This window comes from Coregonus lavaretus, assembly GCF_964263955.1.
Source record: "Coregonus lavaretus genome assembly, chromosome: 7".
Lineage (NCBI taxonomy): Eukaryota > Metazoa > Chordata > Actinopteri > Salmoniformes > Salmonidae > Coregonus > Coregonus lavaretus.
The window spans coordinates 19,829,485-19,854,778 of record NC_139994.1 but is presented as its reverse complement, the minus strand read 5'-3'; the positions used below and the strand labels follow the sequence as shown (position 1 = coordinate 19,854,778).

The 25,294-nt window shown below is 42.7% G+C and overlaps 1 protein-coding gene across 1 annotated transcript in view; it reads right to left on the bottom strand.

Annotated features, from left to right (window-relative positions):
* Positions 1–10,444, bottom strand: part of LOC311132322 (uncharacterized protein) — a gene marked incomplete at both ends in the record, with an annotated part of 88,384 nt that extends 77,940 nt beyond the window's left edge. The window contains 3 exons of the mRNA XM_084165572.1: positions 1,396–1,476; positions 7,891–8,457; positions 10,351–10,444. Coding sequence (XP_084021698.1) covers positions 1,396–1,476; positions 7,891–8,457; positions 10,351–10,444 — 742 coding nt within the window. The remainder of the gene's footprint in view (positions 1–1,395; positions 1,477–7,890; positions 8,458–10,350) is intronic.
* Between the last annotated feature and the right edge of the window lie 14,850 nt (positions 10,445–25,294).

Genomic DNA, 25,294 nt, shown 5'->3' with positions numbered 1-25,294 from the left:
AACACACCTGATTCAGATAATCAGTCTTATTTGAAAACCAGGTGTTACTGCTTGGCTAGATGAAATTGGCCACCTCTGCCTTTAGCACTACATCGTGGTATCAAAATCTTGACTTTTGAGTGAAAATATTTAGGTTGTGGCAGTTGACACTAAATCCATGATTATCCTACCACCAAGCATGTAGTCATGCACTCAGGAGAAGTAAAGGAACAATTACTAAGCAGCAAAACTCTGAAGTATGTTATTGCAATTATTCACACCGCTTTGACACGTTAGGTTATGAAGCAAATTAACATTTTGAACAGCCCGTTAATCTAAAATGTCTCACTACGTGATGTTCTCTACATCAGATATCTCAGTGCCATGACTACAATATTTGTTTTTTGATCTGCATTCATGATATTTTATAATAATAATAATAATATGCCATTTAGCAGACGCTTTTATCCAAAGCGACTTACAGTCATGCGTGCATACATTTTTTTGTGTATGGGTAGTCCCGGGGTTCGAACCCACTACCTTGGCATTACAAGCGCCGTGCTCTACCAGCTGAGCTACAGAGGACCACATTTATGCATTTCACACTAGATTTGACAGTTTCCTCTCCCCAGGTAAAGAGGCTGTAGCAGGAGTCAGACATCCCTCCTGGTCCATGTCTGTTTTTCCGCTTAGCATGATGAATGTGAATGGGAGGCATTGACAGGAACTCCGATCCCTTAAGACTGTAAGACAACATCCTACTTATCTGGTTAAGCAATACCGCTCCACATTTCTCAGAAACTCTCTTTTTTATATATACCGGTAAATACACAGCCACTGAAAATAGAGACCACAAGAACATCCTGAACCTGCTAAGATGCCTTAATATAATCAGTAAATACAGAACTAGACCATAATGACTATTTTTAAGTTGTCATAGATAGTGATATAGTCTGTGTTCACTTAGCAAAACGTCCCACCTTCTCTTGTAGTTGGATGGAAAGTCTGTGGGTCAACACTAGGGAAGTAGGCTGCTTCATGTACAAGCTTTGATACTTTTTGTAACATTATAACAATGGAAAACTAGTCCCAGCAAATGGATAAATGAAAAGGTATGTTTTGGCTTGGCTCAAAAACGTTTTCCTTTGTGTTCTCGAAGGAAGGTCTGAAGTGATAGAGGAGAGGGTAGAGAAAGTAAATGAATTTACCATCTGGTCTTAGTACAAATGTTCATGAAAAACAGGTATTTGTGTAGTGGGCCTATTTTCAGACGCTGTTATACACCATGATTGCATAGATCCAATGATCCTTGCAGTCAGATACATTGCGTTTGAGCTTTTAACCATTCTGTTTGATGAATGTGTAACAATGAGAAAAGTTTAACTGTTAAAAGTGGAGAAGAAAAGCTGTTTTTACCTGGAACTTCCTCCAGGCCATAGCTGGTGCTGTTGGGCTTGAAGCGGTCTGGTTGGACCTTCATATTGGGGCACAGCACGTCTGAGGAGAGAGCAGAAGTGCAGAATTAGATTGGGGTAACAGAGAATCTTATTTTGAGCAGTTTATGCCTTCCATATACAGTAATTCATGTTAACACTTTGTCATTTGTCTTCCGCTGCAAGAATACACACTTGGATTCATGTAGTCAACAAAGCAATGTTCACAGTGTGAAATGAAAAAAAATGTCTTATAGAGAATACAATCTTTGACATATCCTAGAAACCTTGTTAGCTACATCGTTTTAATTGAAAAGGATAATTAGTTTTAACTAGATGATCGGAGTTATGAAGGGCGTGTCCCATTGAAACGGGATCCTTCATTGAAACTACCGGTAGATCTGAGACAGTCTGTTTGACACAGTCAGACTGCCCAAGACAGAAGAGACATTGCCTCTGGCTCCAGTAGGAGTAGGGGCTGCATGCACCAACCCCAGCGGTGACAGTTTTAGACTCACACACACATACATACTTCACAGGCCTCTCTCTCTCTCTCTCTCTCTCTCTCTCTCTCTCTCTCTCACACACACACACACATATCTCAGAGGCCTGGGATGGCCAAGTGATGCCAGTGGTGACAGAGAGGAAAGGCAACAGCCCCATCAGGGTTAGTTTACATTGGCAGAAAAGTATTTTCTATTTGTAGGAGGGAAGATCCCATCCTGACTTTTCTATGTGTTGTTGCTGAGGTAACAGGTATCAATGCTGCTGGCAAAATGGGATGGGGTTCTTTGTATGATGTTCAAACTGGGATGGAGGCTAGTGGCTCAGTTGGAGACAGTGGAGGCTGGTGGGAGGATCTATTGTAATGTCTAGAACGGAATACATGTAACCATATCAAATATATGAAACCGTATGTTTGACTCCATTCCATTAATTCCATTCCAGCTATTACAATGAGCCTGGCCTCCTATAGCTCATCCCACCAGCCTCCTCTGCTTGGAGAGGGGGTATACTGTAAATGTACTGCACATTTCTTTGCCCACCTTTCCTGGAATACTGCATGGTTTGTTATATGATGTTAATGTGCAAAAACAGGCATATTAGCGACACCAATTCTCATTGCATAGCATTGATCTCTATTAATAAAATCTCTGAAATAGTTTTCAGCTATGAACACTGAGAGGAGAGCAGACACACTGGCACTAAAAGGTACTGACGGTGAAATTATTTAAATTCCTCATCATAGTTGTGTTAAGACCAGAGGAATTCAGTTTTAACTCACATTATTGCCTTTGAACTGTGATGCTATGATAAATTCGCATCAGAGGAACTAACGGCACTTAACCAAATGTATTGTTAATCTCAAGTGTGTGTGTGTGTGCGTGTGTATGTGTGCATGCGTGTGTGTGTGTGGTGCATGTAAACTTGTGTGTGTGTAAAGCAGGCAGACACCCAAACCGCGCAGCAGATCGTGTCTCTGACGATCATGCACTGTCGGACCCTGTAATTTTCTTTAATTGTGGCTATAAAAAGGACTTTGTTGAGTTAAGGAGGCTTTAACTTTACTATGGTATCCATTTTACAGGGATGGCTCTGTCGCTTGACAAGCCTTGTTCTTTGTAAATGCAGAGTCAAGTTCATAATGTCCTGGGAAAATCCAGGTAGACAGTTTATCCTTGGTAGACTGTTACAGTGTTTCACGGTGTTCGTGCCTGGCTGCCATAATAAGTTGTTTACTGTGGCAGAAAAGGAATTAAGTAACTGATCATTTCTACATTTGATGTGGTCTCTATCTCTGAGATGTGTTTTATGTTTGTTTGTGTATCCTTGCTTGTTCAATTTACTTGGGTGTTTTATTTTTTATTTTATTTTACTTTTATTTTAGAGGAAAATTCCACCCCGAAACTGTCTTTTGGTATTTGTTTCATTAGTCCATTGTTGATATAGTCCCAATCAAGTTTTCAAAATATATCACTTTAAAAATACAGAAATATAGCCAGTATGATGCATTTTGCATCATAAGATGCTGTATTTTGAAAGTTACATATCTTGAAAACTTGATTGCTGACATGCAAAACATTTTGGGACTATATTAACAAATACCAAAATATAGTTTTTGTCTGGAGTTTTCCTTTATTTAAGCATATCCAAACTTGCTGGTGGTTATAGGAGGTCTTTAATTCCCGGTAGAAACACACAGTTTGTAAAGAGATGGTTAGAGTAATACTACATAGCTATTGTGGCCAACAATTACAATAGCTTTGAAAGGACAGCCGTGAGTCACTGTGTTTTAAGATACAGCCATTACTGAAGGTCTGAGACTGAGCTCACTGCAGAGCTAGTCACTCCCTCTCCTTGTGGCCCAACAGCTATAATTTAAAGATCTGCCTCAGAGTTAAAATGGAAGCAATGCAGGGCAAAGCCCTTAACTTTTTGGAGCCGAGTGATATCTCATAGGTCTCATACACCAGCAGTAACATACAATGCAACAGCATGTCCTAATCAAGTTGAGGTGAATCTGCAGTGTGGGGCTCACCATATGTACTGTATGTCTGCTGCAGAGGGACAAGAGAGAGCCATGAGAAAACGAGTTTTGATCAGTCATGGAAATAAAAGTTCTGAAAACAAATTGGCTCACCATTTAAAAAGAAAATGGAGAACAAGCTATGAAGGAAAAATACTGACGTTTTAGTGCAGGTACAGCCGAATAGCGCAAAAATAATATTATGATACTAACCAGGTTTCCATCCAACCTTCTTATGCAAGTGAAGTACATGCAAACAACGGCTGTGGAAACACCTTTATGTGCAAATATTGATATAATAACCATCATATCGACGTAAACTTGGAGTCACGCAATGATATGTTGTGTGTGGTCCTCCCACTACGACTCGGAAAAGCATGCAGTTTATTAGGCTACAGATGAAATAAATGTGATGCTTTCCTCCGACACGTTGGTGCGGCTGGCTTCCGGGTTAAGCGGGCGGGTGTGAAGAAGCGCGGTTTGGCGGGTCATGTTTCGGAGGACGCATGACTCGACCTTCGCCCCCCAATCCCGTTGGGGAGTTGCAGCGATGCGACAACATCGAAAAAGTGGGTAAAATACAACAACAATAAAAACAAAATAAAAAATAAGTGTGATGAACTCCACAGGGTGGTGAAAGTGCAAGGTGATGCGCTTAATGCTCCTTTCCAATAAATATCAAGGGTCTTATTCTGGTGACATGATTCTCGAGGCTTGGCTGCTGTTTAAAACAATTGAAAAAAATGTCACTCTGTTATAATCACCATAACACCATAATAATCTCATCATGTAAACTATACCCGCGCTGTATCTGTGAGCTGTTGGCTACAGTGCACGTGCCAAGACCAGAGAGGGCACATTCGCTATATAATGCAAACGTTTTTGTGACAAAAACATCAGTAGAGTTGAAAATGCGATTGAAACCCATTTAACTTGTATTTTTTATTCGGTACATGAGAATTTAACAGCAGCCTTTTATCTGCAACAAGTCAATTGGATGGAAACACATTTTTTATGGGAAAATGCACATATAGTTTTTATGCAGATTTTAGAACGTTTGCATGAAAATCTGTCGACAATTGTATGGAAACCTAGCTATTGTCCAAAATAATGTTGCAATATATTGTAAAAAATAATATCCCGATATGTAACTGTTTACATTTTTTTCCCCCATCACTAACTACCTCTGGGAAAGAGATATCTGCAGAGACTGGAAATGCCATGTCATGGGTGGATTGGGAGGTCATGCATGGTCTTGTATCAACAGGAAACATAGTGGAGCAGGTGATGGGCCTTATTTAGCCTGCTGTTCATTGTTAAGTTTAACGAAAAACATCTGTATATGAAATAGAAAAATGAGGCACTTTGCTCAGATCTGAAAGCATAATAGGCCAAATTTGTCTAGTGGACTTCTATGGTTCACAAAAACATAATCAAAAACATAAAACATAAAACATGCTCTAACTAAGGAGTGTACCTAATTCAGTCTACTGTATTACCTCATAAGTACAATTATGGCAGTTGAATAGTCTTCGATTTGGCAAACACGCCTTTCTCATTCACTGAGGTTTAGTTGAGTTAAAAGGTTTCTGTTTATATATATATTATTCCCCCAGCACTGTGTTTAACAGTTAGATGAAAAGGTGAAAACATACAACGTGGAAGTCATAAACTGCTCTTTAGGACCTACTTGAAACATTAGAACTGTAATTTTCAGAGCAAAAATAACTTGGGCCACTCTGCGGTGCCCACTAACATGGTGATGCTAGAGATTACAGAAGGAAACATTTTGGGTGGCCATGAACTAGTTGTCCAGGGTAAAAGAGGTTCTATGTGGTGACCCCTGAGTACCCTTATCCCCATATCGTAATAGATGGTATGTCTGAAAGCATTATGACTAGAGAGGAATTTATAGACTGACTTCAAGGTGGGTATATTAACATTGGAATCTGTGGTCTCAGAGGGAAGGGTCAGGGTTAAGAGCTTCCAAATGAATCTCCTAGTGTCCTGCCAAACTCAAGTATCACTAATTACACAAGGACTCCTGTCTAAACACAGCTCTGAGTATTGTACTGTTGCTATCCTGTTGTGCTCTTCAGCAGTAAGTGAGAATATGGCTGCATCCCAAATGGCACCCTATTCCCTACATAGTGCACTACTTTTGACCAGAGCCCAATGGGGTGGCATTTCAGAGACAGGCTATGTTGAAATGATGGTCCAACACTTTTCTCGTGACGAGGCCCTAATCGTCAGGTACAGCTGTGTGACCGTGTCATTTCATCTTCCTTATTTACTGTTTTGCAGCCAGGGTTTCAGGCAGGTTAGTGCTATCCGGTATCCTTGGGACGTCCCTTCCCGAAACCCTAACCAGAGTTTCTAAACCATACTGTGCTGTCTTTGCCGTAACCCTAACCTTAACCCATATCCTTACCCTAACCATAACTCTTCCCTAACCTTAACCATTTTAAATTTCAACTTTAATAGGCTGACGTCAGAGTTGGGAGGTCCCAAGGATTCCGTTTAGACGTTACAGCTTCAGACATACCCTGCTTTCATGTTCAGCTAATTTTAGTGGGGAATACAAATTGTGGAGTGTGAAGCATCCAACCAATCATCTTCCACCTCCTGTCCTGAACATACAATACATACTCACTACTCCACTTTTCTCACCAGCCCAGAGCCGTCCCAGGCCACATACCTCACTGTTTTAGCACTTATCTATTTTTCTTGTCAAGACATTTTTAATATATTATATACGTGTTGTTATTTATAATGGCAAACAAAAATAATGCAACATATTTGTACTGAAAGTTTCCCTGTCGGAGGATGTGTAGTAGTGTAGCTGGGTCCTGGAAAATACATTGAGGTTAGAGTAATTCAGGCTATCCAGCGTTACACACCTCTTACCCAAGTCACTGGGGCAAGCGGCCACAAAAATGTATCGGTCTCAAAAACTGTCATTTACGAGCTGATCTCTGCGTAACGCCCACACCTCACACATATCATGTCACACCCAATCAGAGACGAGGAAGTACAGGAAGGATCGGCCTAGTCGAGGGGAAAGGCCTAGTTGAGACGAAAGGCCTAGTCGAGAGGAAAGGCCTAGTCGAGGGGAAAGGCCTAGTCGAGAGGAAAGGCCTAGTCGAGAGGAAAGGCCTAGTCGAGGGGAAAGGCCTAGTCGAGGGGAAAGGCCTAGTCGAGAGGAAAGGCCTAGTCGAGAGGAAAGGCCTAGTCGAGAGGAAAGGCCTAGTCGAGAGGAAAGGCCTAGTCGAGGGGAAAGGCCTAGTCGAGACGAAAGGCCTAGTCGAGGGGAAAGGCCTAGTCGAGACGAAAGGCCTAGTCGAGAGGAAAGGCCTAGTCGAGACGAAAGGCCTAGTCGAGAGGTAAGGCCTAGTCGAGAGGAAAGGCCTAGTCGAGAGGAAAGGCCTAGTCGAGACGAAAGGCTTAGTCGAGAGGAAAGGCCTAGTCGAGAGGAAAGGCCTAGTCGAGAGGAAAGCCATGTGAAATAGCTCATGTACTGTAATTGAATTAAGGTGTGGGGTGGAGTTTGGGATTAGGGTCTTGCTTAGGGGTGTAAAAGGGTTAGTTTTGGAGTGTAAGGTTTAGGGGATAATCACAGTGTCATTTAAGGATACATACATTCAGAGTGATATAGATTTAGCTATCTTTAAAGTGCAGTTCAAAGTCACAGATTGTATAGTAAGAAGGTTGAGGCTTTTGATTGATAGAAATAACTGCATTTTCAACTGAATTTGAAACCCAATTCTGATATCCTGATTGTGTATGTAATGTAGACCTCTTGTTGGAATCTGTTTTCTCGAAACTGACAAACTAAAGAGTAAGGGCAGTCACAGAAAACTCCTACACCTGAAAATCTACTCTCACAGAGCCTCCTTCTCAGCCTGTGATTGGTTACTTACTCTCACGGAGCCTGTGTGATTGGTTACTTACTTTCACAGAGCCGTCTCCTCAGCCGCCCTCTGATCTTGTCAATGGCATTGAAGTCTGTAACATGGAACAGGTGAGCGTTCTTAGGTTCCGCAGCGATCTCCTCAAGCTCCACCTTCAGAGCCTCCCCGATGCCCACCGCGAACATCCTCACCCCGGCCTTTGCCGCAGCATTGGAAGGCTCCAACACGTAATCCTGGCTCCTCCCGTCCGTCAGGAGGATAGCCACCTTCTGGATGCCCCTGGCTGCAGGCCTGGCCCCGGCCCGCTCTGTGAAGATGTTGGTGGTGGTGTAGCTGATAGCATCCCCGGTCATAGTGTTCCCGCCCAGGTAGCGGATGTTCCTGGCGGCCCTCTTCACCTCGTCCATGGTGAGGTACCGTCCCAGGTTGAACTCTGTGGTGGGCCGGTCACTGTAGCGCACCACGGCCACGCGCGTCTTGTCCGGGCCCACGTCGAACGACTCCACCAGGTTGGAGACCCACTGGCGGATCTTCTCAAAGTTCTCCTTCCCCACACTGGACGACGTGTCCAGGATGAACACCAGGTCATAGTGCACGTTCTTACAGCCTGAGAGGAAGTGGATGGTAGTATGTTAGAATTCAGACCTGAGGAACTTCCAGTACTGTACATAAAGATAGTAGGAACCAGGCTTTGGTTCAAATAGTATTTATTTATTTTCTTTCTAACTACTGAAGATTGACATACAGTGGCTTGCGAAAGTATTCACCCCCTTGGCATTTTTCCTATTTTGTTGCCTTACAACCTGGAATTAAAATTGATTTTTGAGGGGGTTTGTATCATTGATTTACACAACATGCCTACCACTTTGAAGATGCTAAATATTTGTTATTGTGAAACAAACAAGAAATAAGACAAAAAAATAGAAAACTTGAGCGTGCATAACTATTCACCCCCCCAAAGTCAATACTTTGTAGAGCCACCTTTTGCAGCAATTACAGCTGCAAGTCTCTCTGGGTATGTCTCTATAAGCTTGGCACATCTAGCCACTGGGATTTTTGTCCATTCTTCAAGGCAAACTGCTCCAGCTCCTTCAAGTTGGATGGGTTCTGCTGGTGTACAGCAACCTTTAAGTCATACCACAGATTCTCAATTGGATTGAGGTCTGGGCTTTGACTAGGCCATTCCAAGAGATGTAAATGTTTCCCCTTAAACCACTCAAGTGTTGCTTTAGCAGTATGCTTAGGGTCATTGTCCTGCTGGAAGGTGAACCTCCGTCCCAGTCTCAAATCTCTGGAAGACTGAAACAGGTTTCCCTCAAGAATTTCCCTGTATTTATCCATCCATCATTCCTTCAATTCTGACCAGTTTCCCAGTCCCTGCCCATGAAAAACATCCCCACAGCATGATGCTGCCACCACCATGCTTCACTGTGGGGATGTTGATCTCGGGGTGATGAGATGTGTTGAGTTTGCTTCAGATATAGCGTTTTCCTTGATGGCCAAAAAGCTCAATTTTAGTCTCATCTGACCAGAGTACCTTCTTCCATATGTTTGGGGAGTCTCCCACATGCCTTTTGGCGAACACCAAACGTGTTTGCTTATTTTTTTTCTTTAAGCAATGGCTTTTTTCTGGCCACTCTTCCATAAAGCCCAGCTCTGTGGAGTGTACGGCTTAAAGGGGTCCTATGGACAGATACTCCAATCTCCGCTGTGGAGCTTTGCAGCTCCTTCAGGGTTATATTTGGTCTCTTTGTTGCCTCTCTGATTAATGCCATCCTTACCTGGTCCGTGAGTTTTGGTGGGCGGCCCTCTCTTGGCAGGTTTGTTGTGGTGCCATATTCTTTCCATTTTTTAATAATGGATTTAATGGTGATCCGTGGGATGTTCAAAGTTTCAGATATTTTTTTATAACCCAACCCTGATCTGTACTTCTCCACAACTTTGTCCCTGACCTGTTTGGAGAGCTCCTTGGTCTTCATGGTACCGCTTGCTTGGTGGTGCCCCTTGCTTAGTGGTGTTGCAGACTCTGGGGCCTTTCAGAACAGATCATGTGACAGATCATGTGACACTTAGATTGCACACAGGTGGACTTTATTTAACTAATTATGTGACTTCTGAAGGTAATTGGTTGCACCAGATCTTATTTAGGGTCTTCATAGCAAAGGGGGTGAATACATATGCACGCACCACTTTTCCGTTATTTATTTTTTTAATTTTTTGAAACAAGTTATTGTTTTCATTTCACTTCACCAATTTGGACTATTTTGTGTATGTCCATTACATGAAATCCAAATAAAAATCCATTTAAATTACAGGTTGAAATGCAACAAAATAGGAAAAATGCGAAGGGGGATGAATACCTTTGCAAGGCACTGTAGTGTGGAGTGCCAGGTGGGCAGGGTTTCTACTCCATTGGTTCCAGACAAGCTCAGTGTGGCTCAAAGTATATGAAAGAAAACAAATACTATTTGAATCAGCTATTAACAGCTGATGTCCTTACCTGCCCTGCTCTGAGCATCAACCCTCTGTCCTGAGAGCGTCAGGCCCAGTATGATCAGGACCAGGGAAGCCCTGCATCCCAGTCGCAGCTCCATATCAGGCTCTGATCTTTTGAGCTTAGGTTGTGATCACCATCAAGGTCTCCAACCTGTAGACATCAACAGGTCACCATTACAAACTACCAAGAAGCAGACAGGTGTGAGAGACTACTGGACATTTCCTGTTGCCTAAGCCACAGTATTATCCTTGAATATTGGAGTGCAATATCATGTAAAATGTCTTCTGATTCCGATAAACAGCTTTTCTTTGGGGAATATTGATTTCACAAAAAGCTACAATTCCGTATTAAACTCTAATTTACTCATTGAGGTAGTAGTCAACAAATCTAAATGTATGCATCTCTTCTGGAAGTAGATTGAGGAATGTGTCAGTTGACACTCTTAGAGAAGGCCAATTGAAACCTGACCCAGTGACTAGAGTGACTGGGCGTGAAAGTCAGTGACAGTGCTCTTGTAGTAACATGGTGTTGATAGAACACAAACACCAACTCTGCTAGAACTTACTGTGTCACCATAGAGAGGTTACAAGGTTGTGTCTGTCATCTGTCATCAACCTCATCTATATATTTAAGTCATCCTTACGGGAAGAGTGTCTGTGTGATTTAGCAGCAGTGAACTAAGATCAGAGTCAAATACAGTATAATAAGTCTGTGGGCCCAATGCTACACTGTCATCAGAGGGCTAGACGAGTGGTGTGTGGGGAAAGCTTTGTGTGGCTTTGGTGTATGGACGTCTGATGATGTGGCAATGTCTTACCATTCTACTTTCAACGCTTTATCTTTGATTTGTCCTTTTTTTAACAGTGAGTGTTAGACAGATCGTACATAGCAATGACAGGATAATGAAATCCAGAAATCCAGCTATGTGAATGTTTTAGTAAAGTGAAATGGAGTGAAATAGTGGAACCCGTTTAAAAATATGTTATGTGAATGTGATTCCTACTGAGAACTTGGAACTTAGTAGAACTTGACTAAGTTAAGTTCTGTTCTTATATGGTTTCTCCTCTCCTGTCTTGTGTTCTACAGTTACATCATAGGGGAGTGCCCACAGCCAAAATTGTGTGATGTCCTACACTTTGCTTGATTGTTCATTATCTTCCAGCAGCATGGTCAACATGTGAACACCCTGTGCAATCACCATGATTTTGGGTTAAACCTGTAGTCTGGTTAGTTTGGCAGCAGCTTACTTTATCTGGTATACCACAGAGCTATTTATGCCCTGGAACATTCTTAGGTTTTACTGACACTAATAATGAGCTCAAGGCCTACTTAGTGAAATGGCTGCAATTTCTGTAATTAGTGTGTATGTAAAGCTGACGAAAATGAAAATATGTCTCAAGCGCCCACTCAAAGCATATAGCCTACTGGGAAACTTTTCAGACTTGTAAAAACTATCCAGCCATCCACCCGCAATACATATGATAGGCCTACATCTTGAATGACTATTCAACAGATGGCTCATCAGAGAGATCAAATTATGAAACAAATAAATAATTTAGTGCTACTTTGCATTTAGCATAACTTTGTCCCACCAGATAAAGCTTTTTACACTACCACAGTCCCCCGCTGTCACCACATAAACTCCCTATATCACGTAAGCTTTCAACTCAGTTTCAACATGTTGACTTTGAAATACTTTCACAATTACAATAAATAAACAGATAAAAACATTGTGATGTGACTTAGTTAGCAGCCCAAGACCCAATCCTGAGCCCAGATCTATCCCGTACAAACTATGGTCTGTATCTTGCATGGTTCCTGTGTGTTTCCATCTCCTCTCTCAATGGCAGACTAGGGACTACAATGTAGATGTCTATTCCAGAAACCTGCCTTCCATCATCCAGCGAATGATGTAAAAAACAGCAGCAGTTTTCCACTCCAAAAGGATAATGAATAAGAGAAGGGCATGGCTCCTGTATCTACTCGTGATGGAGCATCAAACATGTGGCTCCTCCGAGCTCCTCTCACAAAAAATGTATCACAAACACAAAAATCCAAATGCACAAAAACATAAAACTACCCTCCAAAGAAACAATCTAAATAGCTAGAAATAAAACAATTTTAATGAGACAGACGTATTTAACTTTTTACTGCAGTGGGCTAAATCAGGGTCACACAGAGTGTTTCTTGGTTGTCTTAAACAAATCTACTATGAAATAAAAGTATATACCTCACACACATGGTTATGAGCTAAAAGAAAAAGAACACATGTCAGATATAGAGTTGAAATGTATTCAGTTTTGAGTTTGCCCCCAATATTACACTTTATATACATCACAGAAGACTGAAATATAACAAAACTGTTTGACATAGAAACACCGGATTTTCAGTGTTACAATTTTTGTAAATGTTTATAAAAAAAAATATTAATAACGTTCCACCCATGAGGCCACTAGGTCATTTGACTGCAGGAAAGGGATACTCCTACCTGGATTACAGATCACTTAGTTTCACTGGAGGTCTCTCTTTCTCGCTCTGTGTGGCTCCTATCCTCCAGGTCTCACATGTGCACTTGTCCCTTAGCTCAGCATTAAAGCATCATCCCCTATCCAATGATAAATCCCCCAAGTTACCTCCTTTACAGGTGCGAAGAAATGTAATCCTAAAATCCACCGCAATGTCAATCCAAGTGTTGATAAAAAGTCAAAAGTGAGGTGAGCATCTGCTACAACCTCTTGGATGGGTGGACAGAGTGGGAGGGAGGGAGGAACTGACTGCAGTTGAAAGTGTAGGGTTTCACTAGGGGACGAGGTGGCTTGTACTGCTCTAGCTAGCTGCTCAGCTCACAGATATAAAAAACCCTGACAGGCCTGGCCAATAATAGACCAACTTTCTGGGTATATTTTAGTCTTTTTTTTTTTTCTTTATGGCTGCCTGGACTGCACCCATCTGAAGTGTTGCTGCCCTCAGAGACATGAGGCACACAGCTTCTCTCTCAGCCACCGCCTCCTCTGTTCAACCACTCCAACCCTCCAACCATAACCCTGTCTCAGATATAGCCACAAAAGAGCTGCCTTAGCTGCCTGCGGAGGACTGTGGTGGTGGGCCGGTGGTGGCCGTGGTGGGATGGGTCTACTCTATCAGGGAACTTGCTGTATGGTGGTGAGGGTGTATTTGAGTTAGTGAAATGATTAGCAAGGAACACGTGTGCTTGACGCTTTAATGTGTCTTGTGTTTCTCCTTGTGCTTGTGCTGTATGTCTCTTATGCAGTAGAATTGGACAGCAATTGTACATTCTGAAAAGTGCTCAATTATTTAAAACAACAAGAAAATGTCTGTTAACCACATTGAGAAGTAATGTTTACTTGATCGCGTTTTGTCAGCCATGTTCCCTGCAGGAGGGGGAAGGAAAGGGGAAGGAGTGGTATTGTTCCCCAGTGTTTTGGTTTCTCTCTTTCCCTCTCTCTCTTAGTGAAGTTGCCAGATATCCTGTCAGAATGGCATGTCTCCCTTTCCCCAATAACTGTCTCTGAACTCCTCTCTCCTCTGTGCTTTACATGTCTCTCAGGTCGAGGTGTTTGAACTGGAAAGTGATTGATACCGGTAAGTATACTGAAGTACACAACAGAGTCAACGTTAAAACAATGTTGTGTGCTGGTTGTGTGTTTGCTCAGGGGGAGTTGAGATATGCAAAAAAAACATTTACGATTCACACATGCGTATAATACAGGACAAATATAAGCACCCACCAAAAGTATTATTATTGTACGTTATTGACAAATACACTACCGTTCAAAAGTTTGGGGTCACTTAGAAATGTCCTTGTTTTCGAAAGAAAATCATTTTTTTTGTCCATTAAAATAACATGACATTGATCAGAAATACAGTGTAGACATTGTTAATGTTGTAAATGGCTATTGTAGCTGGAAACAGCTGAAAACTGTTGTGCTGATTAAAGAAGCAATAAAACTGGCCTTCTTGAGACTAGTTGAGTTTCTGTGGCATCAGCAATTGTGGGTTCGATTACAGGCTCAAAATGGCCAGAAACAAAGAACTTTCTTCTGAAACTCGTCAGTCTATTCTTGTTCTGAGAAATGAAGGCTGTTCCATGCGAGAAATTGCCAAGAAACTGAAGATCTCGTACAACGCTGTGTACTACTCCCTTCACAGAACAGCGCAAACTGGCTCTAACCAGAATAGAAAGAGGAGTGGGAGGCCCCGGTGCACAACTGAGCAAGAGGACAAATACATTAGAGTGTCTAGTTTGAGAAACAGGCACTCCGGGATGCTGACCTTCTAGGCAGAGTTGCAAAGAAAAAGCCATATCTCAGACTGGCTAATAAAAATAAAAGATTAAGATGGGCAGTCTGAGATATGGCTTTTTCTTTGCAACTCTGCCTAGAAGGTCAGCATCCCAGAGTCGCCTCTTCACTGTTGACGTTGAGACTGTTGTTTTGTGGGTACTATTTAATGAAGCTGCCAGTTGAGGACCTGTGAGGTGCCTGTTTCTCAAACTAGACACTCTAATGTATTTGTCCTCTTGCTCAGTTGTGCACCGGGGCCTCCCACTCCTCTTTCTATTCTGGTTAGAGCCAGTTTGCGCTGTTCTGTGAAGGGAGTACTACACAGCGTTGTACGAGATCTTCAGATTTCTCGCTTGGAATAGCCTTAATTTCTCAGAACAAGAACAGACTGACGAGTTTCAGAAGAAAGTTATTTGTTTCTGGCCATTTTGAGCCTGTAATCGAACTCACAATTGCTGATGCTCCAGATACTCAACTAGTCTCAAGAAGGCCAGTTTTATTGCTTCTTTAATCAGCACAACAGTTTTCAACTGTGCTAACATAATTGCAAAAGGGCTTTCTAATGATCAATTAACCTTTTAAAATTATAAACTTGGATTAGCAAACACAACGTGCCATTGGAACACAGGACTGATGGTTGCTGATAATGGGCCTCTGTACGCCTATGTAGATATTCCATTAAAAATCAGCTGTTTCCAGCTACAATAGCCATTTACAACATTATTAATGGCTACACTGTATTTCTGATCAATTTGATGTTATTTTAATGGACAAAATAATTGCTTTTCTTTCAAAAACAAGGACATTTCTAAGTGACCCCAAACTTTTGAACGGTAGTGTACATACATTAGACATAACGGCTATACATTCTGAGATCCTATTTGTGGTTACTTCTGTAGTCAGTCTGTCAGGGCAAGTGAGTACAGGCCAGTCTAACTATAGCCCCGGTGTGATGTGAGACGTTAAGGAAGTCTGGTGATCGGCTGATGGTATGAGGCAGATGGACGTTGCTGTGCTACTGGTGTCAGACTGACTCATTGTGGGTTGAGGAGTCGTCTGACTCCTTATGGTCGTAGGTTCAATTCCCGCAGGGTTCCCATAAGAATTCACTGTCAGAATGCAGCGTGACTCAAGGCAGAAAGTAGTGTGTTAGAAGCCTCTTGTTGTCTTCTGTATCCTGATTTTGGGTTTATGTCGCAAGTCTGTCAATGAGAGACTTGCCTAATATGACTCACTTGATCAGACGTTTTTAAAACAACGTAGAATGGCTGTGATGTGGTTTTGCATGTGTTTTCTCACTGTCAGTTCATTTTGACAAAAGATTGTCAAAGACTCCAGTCCTCCAAGTCATAGACTGTTCTCTCTGCTACTGCACGGCAAGCGGTACCGGAGCGCCAAGTCTAGGTCCAAAAGGCTCCTTAACAGCTTCTACCCCTAAGCCATAAGACTGCTGCATTGTTGAATAACGGCTTGTAAGTACGCATTTCACGGAAGGTGAAACCTGTTGTATTTGGCGCATGTGACAAATAAAACTTGATTTGATTTTACATACCTGAAAACTTGAAATCTCACATATGTTTTGGGAGACTTTTCTTTTCTCTATGATAAACTACCTGATTTAGTCAAGGGTCAACATACGTTACCTAAATTACATTCCCATAACTACTGTCTGGAATGTCTAAATCCAGATTTAGGGAATAACTTGAAAGGAAATGGGTCACCTCAAAACTTTGATGTCTAGACTAGAGTAGCATCCTCTGTTCCAATTGGCAGAAGGTAGACCTTTTTATGTGAGTGTTCTTCAGTCATTCTTTCAGAGTGGAGGAAGGGGAATCTGGAGTTTCACTTGTTACAGTGAGGGATGGGGCTTGTTCTGTTACCAAATACATAGAGAGCTGTAATGCATGCTGATAGGAGGAAAAACACTGCTTAAAGACTGAAAAGTTTTCACTTTTAAATTATTCTTAGATTAAATTAATTAATATTAATAGGAATCTACTGCACACCTGACAAAGTAGCTAAGGTGCAGGAAGATGATAGAATTAACTTAAGGCCTAAATACACAGTACCCAAAGTGTGGGGTGGCTGTTTCAGAAAATATGGCATATTTTAAATCTCATGAATTTGCTGTTGTCAATGTAAACATCCGATTACTGCTGCGGTTCTGTTTGTGAGTTCTGTTACTAATCAATGCCATTGTTTGGACTAGATGGAGCTGTTTCAGTGGTCATAGATGAAGCCAATGTATCCGTCTGATGAGACCTTGATAATAATCCCTGAATGCAGGTCATTTTCGCATAGCTTTACATAGCTATTGTGATGCTCAAATATGATTATGTCACCTGAATATGCAGACATATCTCATCCAAAATATGAGATTGAATAGCCTATGTCAGAATATCTACACTGGTTAAACGTCACAATTTTTTTTACACATTCTAATGTGACCATGTTGGCATTTAAATGTATTACCAGCATCATCTTTTTATAAAATATGTTTTGGTCCATAATATACTTCTATGTTTATCCTCTGTTATGTACTGTACATACTGCCTGCCAGGGTACTTGGCATTGTAACTGGCTTGTTGCTTTGAATACCAGATGCTGTGTGAAGTAAGATGCAGTGGCTTTTCTATAGTAATCTCCAGGTGATAAGCACAAGTAAACACACAACTTAACACTGTCACGTCTGTTTTCACTCCTTCCTGGGCTGCTCAAAAGGAGTCAGGGGTTAAGAGGTCAAAGATCAGGGGTCAGAGGTCAAAGGACAGTGTTCTGGAGGTTGCTCACTGCCATTCTCCTGATGGTCTTTCTGGACACTTCCAGCGGGTTCTCCGGTAATTCCGGCCTGGGGTTCTTCCTGGAAGCCTTCTCCAGTATGCGACTGGCCTCCTTCAGGATTTTGTCAGATCCTTCTCTGTCTCTGCCCTCTGAGCTTTTCCCTGCTGGACACCTTGGGCCAGCTTGGCCTCTTCCCCAGGTAATCCTCCTGTTGACATGTTAGATTTGCTCTGATCCTCTTCGAGGCGCTCTGCCCTCTTCAGACGCAGCCTCCTTCTGCCTGTCTCCTGCTGGAATGTGCCGGTCGCTTGGCATGCGCTCTCCTCGCCATGTGGTGCTATCGCCTGCTGAGCCTGAGCTTTGGCGCTGGAGGGGAGAGAGGCAGAGGGAGTGGCTGGTTTGCTGCTAGGGGCAGGAGGAGGGCCTTTAACGGTAGTACCAGAATCTTCTGAGAGCCTGTCTCCTGTCTGTCTCTGGATTGGATTGGCACGGGCAAGCTGCGCTCTCAGAACCTTCTGCTGTCGCTGGACTCTGGGTGCTGTTTCAGTCAGAGGCAGGGGATGTGGGGCTGAGGTGGAGACACACTCTGCCGTACCCTTAACCAGTCCTGGTCCCTCTCCTCTCACACCACAGGCCTTCACCTTCCTGGGGCAGGGTTGGTCGCCCACCGTAGTGTCCAGTTTATGGGCAGCAGCCTTGGCCTCCAGCCCAATTCCCTTCATCTTCTGTCTCTGGGCCTCCTGTACCTCCATGGGCAGCTCCAGAGGGGCCAGCTTCAGAGGCCACCGCAGGGGCATGTTCTCCCCCTCCCTCTCTGGGGACAAGCCACGCAGGGGAGACCTGCACCTGAAGGAAAGAAAGAAAGAAAGAAAGAAAGAAAGAAAGAAAGAAAGAAAGAAAGAAAGAAAGAAAGAAAGAAAGAAAGAAAGAAAGAAAGAAAGAAAGAAATCAATTAATTAATTAACACGTTTATTTTTGTTGACAAATTTAAAAAAACATATATGTACAGCTGCCTCAGCCAAATGAGCCAACAGTACATAATACATACCCGACCAGGAGCAAGGAGTCCCTCTGGGTGGCAGGGCCCTCCTGGCCTGGCGTGGGTAGCATGGCGGACCCTGGCATAAGCCGACCCACCATCACCACCACCTCCTCCTCTTCCCCTCCCTGTGTGGCTGACAGTTGGAGGCCAGGTGTTTTGGAATCGCACATATTTTTAGATGCCAGCAGGTGGTTCTGGCCGGTGAGATGCATCATGGTATTTCCAGCCTGAGAGGTCAGCAGGTCTTCTGGTCGGGGCAAGCCCTGCGACAAAACACACATCACTCACAAATTAAAATCACTCACTCGCTTACATTACATAAATATCTAACACAGCCAATCAACACTGAAAAGCCTTCAGATTAAATTATAGCAAAGTATTGAATACTTACAAAGTAGACCTGTCAATACTAAATACTGTATAATCTAAAGGTATTGTTGAACTGTCTGCTATGTAAACTCATTGTATACGTCTTGTTGAGACCAACATTCCACATTCCACTAATCAGAATAGCAATTTCCTGAAGATGACAGTAGTTCATGTAAAGCTAGTTCACAGCTCTCCTGTGTAACTGTATATTACAGGAACTGATGCAATCACCAACCATTTCTTCCTCTTCTACATATTCTCCTGAAAAGGTTATAGACCACATATACAGTGAGGAAAAAAAAGTATTTGATCCCCTGCTGATTTTGTACGTTTGCCCACTGACAAAGACATGATCAGTCTATAATTGTAATGGTAGGTTTATTTGAACAGTGAGAGACAGAATAACAACAAAAAAATCCAGAAAAACACATGTCAAAAATGTTATAAATTGATCTGCATTTTAATGAGGGAAATAAGTGTTTGACCCCTCTGCAAAACATAACTTAGTACTTGGTGGCAAAACCCTTGTTGGCAATCACAGAGGTCAGACGTTTCTTGTAGTTGGCCACCAGGTTTGCACACATCTCAGGAGGGGTTTTGTCCCACTCCTCTTTGCAGATCTTCTCCTAGTCATTAAGGTTTCGAGGCTGACGTTTGGCAACTCGAACCTTCAGCTCCCTCCACAGATTTTCTATGGGATTAAGGTCTGGAGACTGGCTAGGCCACTCCAGGACCTTTAATGTGCTTCTTCTTGAGCCACTCCTTTGTTGCCTTAGCTGTGTGTTTTGGGTCATTGTCATGCTGGAATACCCATCCACGACCCATTTTCAATGCCCTGGCTGAGGGAAGGAGGTTCTCACCCAAGATTTGACGGTACATGGCCCCGTCCATCGTCCCTTTGATGTGGTGAAGTTGTCCTGTCCCCTTAGCAGAAAACACCCCCAAAGCATAATGTTTCCACCTCCATGTTTGACGGTGGGGACGGTGTTCTTGGGGTCATAGGCAGCATTCCTCCTCCTCCAAACACGGCGAGTTGAGTTGATGCCAAAGAGCTCCATTTTGGTCTCATCTGACCACAACACTTTCACCCAGTTCTCCTCTGAATCATTCAGATGTTCATTGGCAAACTTCAGACGGGCCTGTATATGTGCTTTCTTGAGCAGGGGGACCTTGCGGGCGCTGCAGGATTTCAGTCCTTCACGGCATAGTGTGTTACCAATTGTTTTCTTGGTGACTATGGTCCCAGCTGCTTTGAGATCATTGACAAGATCCTCCCGTGTAGTTCTGGGCTGATTCCTCACCGTTCTCATGATCATTGCAACTCCACAAGGTGAGATCTTGCATGGAGCCCCAGGCCGTGGGAGATTGACAGTTATTTTGTGTTTCTTCCATTTGAGAATAATCGCACCAACTGTTGTCACCTTCTCACCAAGCTGCTTGGCGATGGTCTTGTAGCCCATTCCAGCCTTGTGTAGGTCTACAATCTTGTCCCTGACATCCTTGGAGAGCTCTTTGGTCTTGGCCATGGTGGAGAGTTTGGAATCTGATTGATTGCTTCTGTTGACAGGTGTCTTTTATAAAGGTAACAAGCTGAGATTAGGAGCACTCCCTTTAAGAGCACTCCCTTTAAGTACCTGTATAAAAGACACCTGGGAGCCAGAAATCTTTCTGATTGAGAGGGGGTCAAATACTTATTTCCCTCAATTTATAACATTTTTGACATGCGTTTTTCAGTATTTTTTGGTTTTTATTCTGTCTCTCACTGTTCAAATAAACCTACCATTAAAATTATAGACTGATAATTTCTTTGTCAGTGGGCAAACGTACAAAATCAGCAGGGGATCAAATACTGTTTTCCCTCACTGTAACAAGCAATGTCAGATATTTTCACTGCATGTGTACACTAATAGCCATCATACAGTGTGTCCTATTGCCAGTGCACCAAATTTGAGAGAAATAAACTTTCTGTGCATATGGAACATTTCTGGGATATTTCTTTCAGCTCATGAAACATGGGACCAACACTTCATATGTTGCGTTTTATATTTTTCTTCAGTATATATACAGTATCTCACAAAAGTGAGTACACCCTTCACATTTTTGTAAATATTTGAGTATATCTTTTCATATGACAACACTGAAGAAATGACACTTTGCTACAATGTAAAGTAGTGAGTGTACAGCTTATACAACAGTGTAAATTTGCTGTCCCCTCAAAATAACTCAACACACAGCCATTAATGTCTAAACCACTGGCAACAAAAGTGAGTACACCCCTAAGTGAAAATGTCAAAATTGGGCCCAATTAGCCATTTTCCCTCCCCGGTGTCATGTGACTCGTTAGTGTTACAAGGTCTCAGGTGTGAATTGGGAGCAGGTGTGTTAAATTTGGTGTCATCGCTCTCACACTCCCTCATACTGGTCACTGGAAGTTCAACATGGCACCTCATGGCAAAGAACTCTCTGAGGATCTGAAAAAAAGAATTGTTGCTCTACATAAAGATGGCCTGGGCTATAAGAAGATTGCCAAGACCCTGAAACTGAGCTGCAGCACGGTGGCCAAGACCATACAGCGGTTTAACAGGACAGGTTCCACTCAGAACAGGCCTCGCCATGGTCGACCAAAGAAGTTGAGTGCACGTGCTCAGCGTCATATCCAGAGGTTGTCTTTGGGAAATAGACGTATGAGTGCTGCCAGCATTGCTGCAGAGGTTGAAGGGGTGGGGGGTCAGCCTGTCAGTGCTCAGACCATACGCCACACACTGCATCAAATTGGTCTGCATGGCTGTCGTCCCAGAAGGAAGCCTCTTCTAAAGATGATGCACAAGAAAGCCCGCAAACAGTTTGCTGAAGACAAGCAGACTAAGGACATGGATTACTGGAACCATGTCCTGTGGTCTGATGAGACCAAGATAAACTTATTTGGTTCAGATGGTGTCAAGCGTGTGTGGCGGCAACCAGGTGAGGAGTACAAAGACAAGTGTGTCTTGCCTACAGTCAAGCATGGTGGTAGGAGTGTCATGGTCTGGGGCTGCATGAGTGCTGCCGGCACTGGGGAGCTACAGTTCATTGAGAGAACCATGAATGCCAACATGTACTGTCACATACTGAAGCAGAGCATGATCCCCTCCCTTCGGAGACTGGGTCGCAGGGCAGTATTCCAACATGATAACGACCCCAAACACACCTCCAAGACGACCACTGCCTTGCTAAAGAAGCTGAGGGTAAAGGTGATGGACTGGCCAAGCATGTCTCCAGACCTAAACCCTATTGAGCATCTGTGGGGCATCCTCAAACGGAAGGTGGAGGAGTGCAAGGTCTCTAACATCCACCAGCTCCGTGATGTCGTCATGGAGGAGTGTAAGAGGACTCCAGTGGCAACCTGTGAAGCTCTGGTGAACTCCATGCCCAAGAGGGTTAAGGCAGTACTGGAAAATGATGGTGGCCACACAAAATATTGGCACTTTGGGCCCAATTTTGACATTTTCACTTAGGGGTGTACTTACTTTTGTTGCCAGCGGTTTAGACATGAATGGCTGTGTGTTGTGTTATTTTGAGGGGACAGCAAATTTACACTGTTATACAAGCTGTACACTCACTACTTTACATTGTAGCAAAGTGTCATTTCTTCAGTGTTGTCACATGAAAATATATACTCAAATATTTACAAAAATGTGAGGGGTTTACTCACTTTTGTGAGATACTGTATATACCCAATAAGATACAACACAACTAAGAAGGGGATAAGTAGGTGATGATGATATACAGCTATAATACTTACAGGTTTGGCAAATTCCTCTTGCTTGAATTTTTGCCGAATAATTTCTTCCCTGCGAGAGCCCATGAGGAAAGGCTGTTGTTGTGCTGTGTATAGCACTGGACTGAAGGTAGGGGATGGGATGACACTACAGTAAAAGGCAGGGCAAGTAGGTTTTAGTTGCCTGCTGACTGGCTGTGAGGTCATTAGGAGGATTAGGGTCAGCAGGCAGCAAGGCCATCTGTAACGATCCCAAATCCAGCTCAGAGAACCATGAATCCAAATGGTAGTTTTCAATGGCGCCACATGCCAATGGTGCCACATGCAGCGTAGTTATCAAGTACTGTTTTCATTATTTATTATTGACTGTAGCCTTTTGACTAGAAAACTACATGAAATCGATGGCATTTTGTTAAAACCTCATTTAGGAGTGAATCATAATGAATGGGGACTGGTAGTTTTGTGTTGTCACCGCTAGATGTCGCCACAGGCCACTGAACTCTGTATCTGAACTGTGGATCTCTCAGTCTGTGGTCATCTCACTGCATCACTGGATAGAAGTCAAGTAGTGATTCCAGAGATATGGAGTTTGGAGAACTTCAGAGGAAGCTAGTGACTGTACCTGATCTTGTCTGTCAATATATCAAAATAGTTTAGGGCTTGATTCAATCTGTATCGCTGAAGTTCAGAGTTATAGCGTGCTTGAAATGTAAAGGTAATTTCCGATTGAGCCGAGGTATGCAGAGTTTACCGTGAATGCAGTGTCTTCGAACGCAGGAACATTGCCTTTAGGCTACATTTCAATCACGCTGTAACGCAGAATTTCAGTTCTACAGATTGAATCAAGCCTTTAGTTAATTTCTACATAAACGGATAGAGAAAGATTAGTTTGCTATCTGGCAGCAGGCTATATGCTGTACATGGGAGTAATATAACAAAAGTGACTGTGATCTTGTTGTGATAGGTAGCCTATTGCATATGCCATGCACTTACCTACTCACATTCCATTCCTGTGTAAATCTATTTGGACAGGTTAGATTAGATGTGAGACTAGTGTGCTGCCTGCAGGAGTTCCTGTATCTCTACATCAGTCTCAAACAGCAGCATGTTTGTATATTATTTACCTCCAGTTACCCAACTGCCACTTTTATTCATTGTCAACAAGGTGGTGTAGATTTTTGCAGGGGCTTAGGCATGGGTGGGCGCAGGCCCACACACTGGGGAGACAGGCCCACCCAATCAGATTGAGCTAACTTTTTCTTATGCTGTACTTGTCAGTGTTCCAAATGGCACATTATTTGTCTTTTTACCTAAGCACAGTACTTGACTTGGGCAGGAGCTTACCGGAACTGAGTACCGGCACTAAACATTTTCTTCTACTTGAGTTCCTGCACCTCCTATAGAACATTAGCTCAAAGGTATTGAGGAGCTCCTGCACCTAAATATAAATGGTACCAGCACCCAAAATGAGTACCGGCACCTATTTGAGTCCAAGTCAAGCACTGGCCTGAACATGCATACACAATCAGATAGAATTCATAGCAAGCAGTATGGAGGGGCTGAGAAAACAAAAGGGATATACACTGAGTGGACCAAACATTAAGAACACCTTCCCACAGTTGTGTCAAGTTGGCTGGTTGTCCTTTGGGTGGTGGACCATTCTTGATACACACAGGAAACTGTTGATTGTGAAGAACCCAGCAGCGTTCCAGTTCTTGACACAAACAGGTGCGCCTGGCACCTACTACCATACCCAGTTCAAAGGCACTTAAATGTTTTGTCTTGCCCATTTACCCTCTGAATGGCACACATACACAATCCATGTCTCAATTGTCTCAAGGCTTAAAAATCCTTATTTAACCTGTCTCCTCCCCTTCATCTACACTGATTGAAGTGGATTTAACAAGTGACATCAATAAGGGATCATAGCTTTTATTTGGCAGATGCCTTTCAGGACACTCAGGGACATCTTACATAAAATCTAGTGCTGTACATGAAACCTATTTAATTGAAGCCTATGTAACGAATTTGAATTACACTTGATTATTTACCAGGAGAAAAAAACTATAAAAAGTAATGGGCGGGTTCTGGCACGTGTCACTGATACCATGAGCAGTAAACCATAGCTATCGCTGTGTAGGCTAGGCTACACTGTGTAGGATACTCACCGTTAGCTACTGTAGCTAGCTAAGGCTCACTAGTCAACTTGGCTAGCAAAAACAAGTCAAATGGCCAAATAAAGCTCACTGTTATATTTTTTCAAGAGACCTGTATAGAAGACGATGTTGGAGTATTTGCCAAGTTATTTGATATCAGTGATTTCGCAATGAAGGGCCTCCAGTCCCTCTCAATATTAATCACTGATTGCATTGATCTAACCCAGGGCCTTAAAGACAGTTTCAGTACATTCAGAGACAATGATCAGCACTACAACAATGTTTTTATTCAACACTTTTAAAGATCTCGACTAAGAAAAGGTTGGTGACCACTGTTCTAGTCTATATAGGCTATGGCTGCCTATTGTGATTATTACTGTTATATCAGGGCATTATGTTCTAGTCTCATAATCTATGAATTATAGGCCTATGGTTTATTATGTGTGGGTCTATGTGAGTCACATGTTAAATGCAATAGTTATGGATTTACGTAGGCCTACAAGACTATTTGGTCTGTAATGTGAATCACATGTTAGTT